General features: G+C 51.5%; 1 protein-coding gene across 1 annotated transcript; it reads left to right on the forward strand.

Moving 5' to 3' along the window:
- Nucleotides 1–252: 252 nt before the first annotated feature.
- LOC106149097 lies at nucleotides 253–2,909 on the forward strand (the record flags this gene model as incomplete). Its single annotated transcript, XM_013516786.1, is given in 2 exon segments — nucleotides 253–262; nucleotides 2,500–2,909. Coding segments are annotated over 2 exon segments (420 nt in total), but the record flags the coding sequence as incomplete, so codon positions are not given.

Consider the following 2,909-nt stretch of genomic DNA (forward strand, 5'->3'; position numbering starts at 1 on the left):
GGAACAAAAATTAGAAAAGAGTAAAAGAGAAAGAAGGACCCTCTGGTCCCTTCCTGCTGGTGCAGCCGCCCGGAACAGTGTGGAGGGAAGTTAGGGCAACTTCCTACCTCCTCACCAAAACTGCAAGGAGGGCAGACCCGGCAGGCCAGGTCTGGTGGGGAATGAAGTCGGCACATCCGAATCATCATCATAGCATTTCCCTGGGCCCTGAAAGCCAGTGCTACCTGGGCAGCAAAGGCGCCAAGGGGGCCCATGGGGCCTGGTGGGAAATTCCCTCCACCAATTTAAACTGGAGAGACCGGAGCAGGAGAGATAGGGTCTCCATTTGGGAAGAATCCCTGCTAATCCCCCCTCCTGTTGTTTTTAAATTAAGTCATTAAAGAATTTATACTGGCCCTTCTCCCTGAAGCTCTAATCACCAGAAGAAAGAGAAAGAGAGAAAGAGAGAAAGAAAGAAAGAAAGAGAGAAAGAAAGAGAGAGAGAAAGAAAGAAAAAGAAGAAAGAAGAAAGAAAGGGAGAGAAAGAAAGAAAGAGTGAGTCTGGAGCACCCAGCGTTGAATATTCCAGCTGACTGGGAGAAGCAGAACTTTAACATGCCCGACTCTAGGTCCAGGAATGCGGGTAAGGCGTCCTGTGTTCCCCGCACGCAACTTTGTATAGTGTGCAGCGTTCAGAGTGGGGCCCGCACTCCCCTATGTGAGTGAACCAAGATCTAAGTGCCCGGTCCAGCGTGCAGAGAGGCCTGGCACCCACGCAGGTGGGCACGGCCGCCTGCCTCTCTCCCACCCAAGTCAGGATGGGATGGTGCAGAGGCCAGGAATCAGCAGAGAAACTTTCCACCTTTCTTGCCGCAAGCTGCGTGAACAGACTGAGCTAGAATTCCCAGGCCCTCCTGCGAGCCTGCGCCAGAGCCCCCACCCGGCCCAAGTGAAAAAAAAAGGAGAAAGAAAAAAGGGGGGCTTTTATTGTGTCGTTAGAAAGCGTGGACATCGTCCCCGAATTTTTTGCAGTCACTTCAACGAAGGAGTTAAGCAAAACTATGGAAACGACTCCGCAAATGACGCGCGTCAACGGTCAGATTAGCAGTGACACTTAGGCTGCTCTCCCGCGGCCGAACTAGGTTCTCAGAAACCACAGCCCAGGGCCCCTTTGAAAGGCCAGCCCCGCTCACTGCCGGACAGACCTTCAGAAAAGGGCTGGGCAGAACTGTTGAAATCAACATTTCCCATCTGCACTCAGGCGCTTTTTTTTTTTTTTTCAAAAATAGAATTTCATCTTAATGTTATGATTAATTTCAAAACGTATTTGCTACAGTGTAACTTTTAAATGCAATATTTAATGCTGTCAGATTACTTGAAGACAAAATTTTACAGAAAACTTTAAATTCCAGGAAAAAAACTGCAATGTACCAATAAACATCTAGAAAAAATATAATTAAAAAATTTAAAGCATCAAACAACCTCAAGATCTTGTCAGGAATAATAATAAACACGGCATTTTGCGTTCACATCGGTTAGCAACGCGCACCCCGTTGGCGCGGGGAGGGAGGCGGGCGGGCGGGGTGCGCGCGGAGGATCCAGCGGCACTCCTGCGCCCTTTACCCGGGAGGATGGGCCGGGAAGGGCCGGGGCTGCATGGAGGGCTCATGGGCCGCGCGTTTTGGTTCAGCGACTGTTTCCTGGAACCGCATCCAGATACACCCCGCTTGCAATCCTAACTGCAGGGAAACCGGGGACACCTGCCCTCGCCACGGCCTTTGTCCCCATCCTGGGGTCGGCCTGCATGCCCTTCCTCCGGCCTCCTCTGAAGCCGCCGACTCGAAGACGCTCTGCCTGGCGCAGCGCGGAGCTGGCGGCCAAGAAACCACCCCAGGGCACGCAGGCTGCAGTCGAAGAGCTACACAGGATACTTCTGCAATCGCGTCTCCTTCTGTGTGAACACTTCCACTCTACAAAATAATCTGTTCATTTTACTGTCTTCCTTCCAAGAGATAACTCTCGAGAAGACCCTGCCTCCTCTCCCAGGGATCCCTTACTCCTGCTGACAATCTCTTTCTCCTTCTCTTTCTCCGGATTACTAGTTGCATTTTGAAGTCATAAAACATGCATATAAAATTAGCACGTTTCAACTTTATAGGGGAAAATGGGCTTTTTTCTCTCTTAAATTTGTTGACCCCAAACTCACTGCGTTTTAACGGGAGAATCTGGTTTTTAGAAGAAAGGCTTTTCGGAAACTATGTACATAATCTGACTCCTCCTCCCTGCACCGCAACATCTAAAATAAAAATTTCACAGAACATTTACAGGAAATAATACAAAACCAAAAGAGGGAAATGTTTGATACAGAAAGTTTTACAAAACCCAGAATATAACTCTGCCGTCTGAAAGGGGTGGGGGTTCCTCTTTGTATAAATTAACAAACCAACCTAAAAGAGCCCTAGGGACTACGAAAAACGTGTAAAGGTTTGGATCCGCCTTACTACGTCTGTAACAGGTGAGGACGGCTCGCGGGCGGCCGCTCGGCCTGGGCAGTCCAGCCTCGGGAGCGGTGCGGGCAGGAAGAGCGCGCGCCAGCCGGGATACAAAAGTTGGCATCGCCTCTCACTTGGTTTTGTCTTTTGGTCCCCTCAAGCAGAGAACAGCCTCCTGCCTCCTCCGTGGATGATAAATACTGTACAAAAAGTCTCGAGAAAACACCGAAGTTCAGTCTAAAACACAGGACTCGTGTCAGCGCCGCGTGGTCCCCAGGGCCTCCGGAACGCGGGCGAGGGACGGTGCCGCCGGGCGGGCGCTCGCTCTCCATTGTCTGCGCGTTCCCGGGGCGCGGAAACAAACGTCTGTACAAAAGCAAGGCCGCGCCCGGCCCGGAGGCCGCCCGGAGGGCCGCGCGCTCGGCGTCGCCCCAGTGT

The sequence above is a fragment of the Chinchilla lanigera genome, unplaced genomic scaffold, assembly GCF_000276665.1.
Source record: "Chinchilla lanigera isolate Chin_1 unplaced genomic scaffold, ChiLan1.0 scaffold00003, whole genome shotgun sequence".
NCBI classification, from domain to species: domain Eukaryota; kingdom Metazoa; phylum Chordata; class Mammalia; order Rodentia; family Chinchillidae; genus Chinchilla; species Chinchilla lanigera.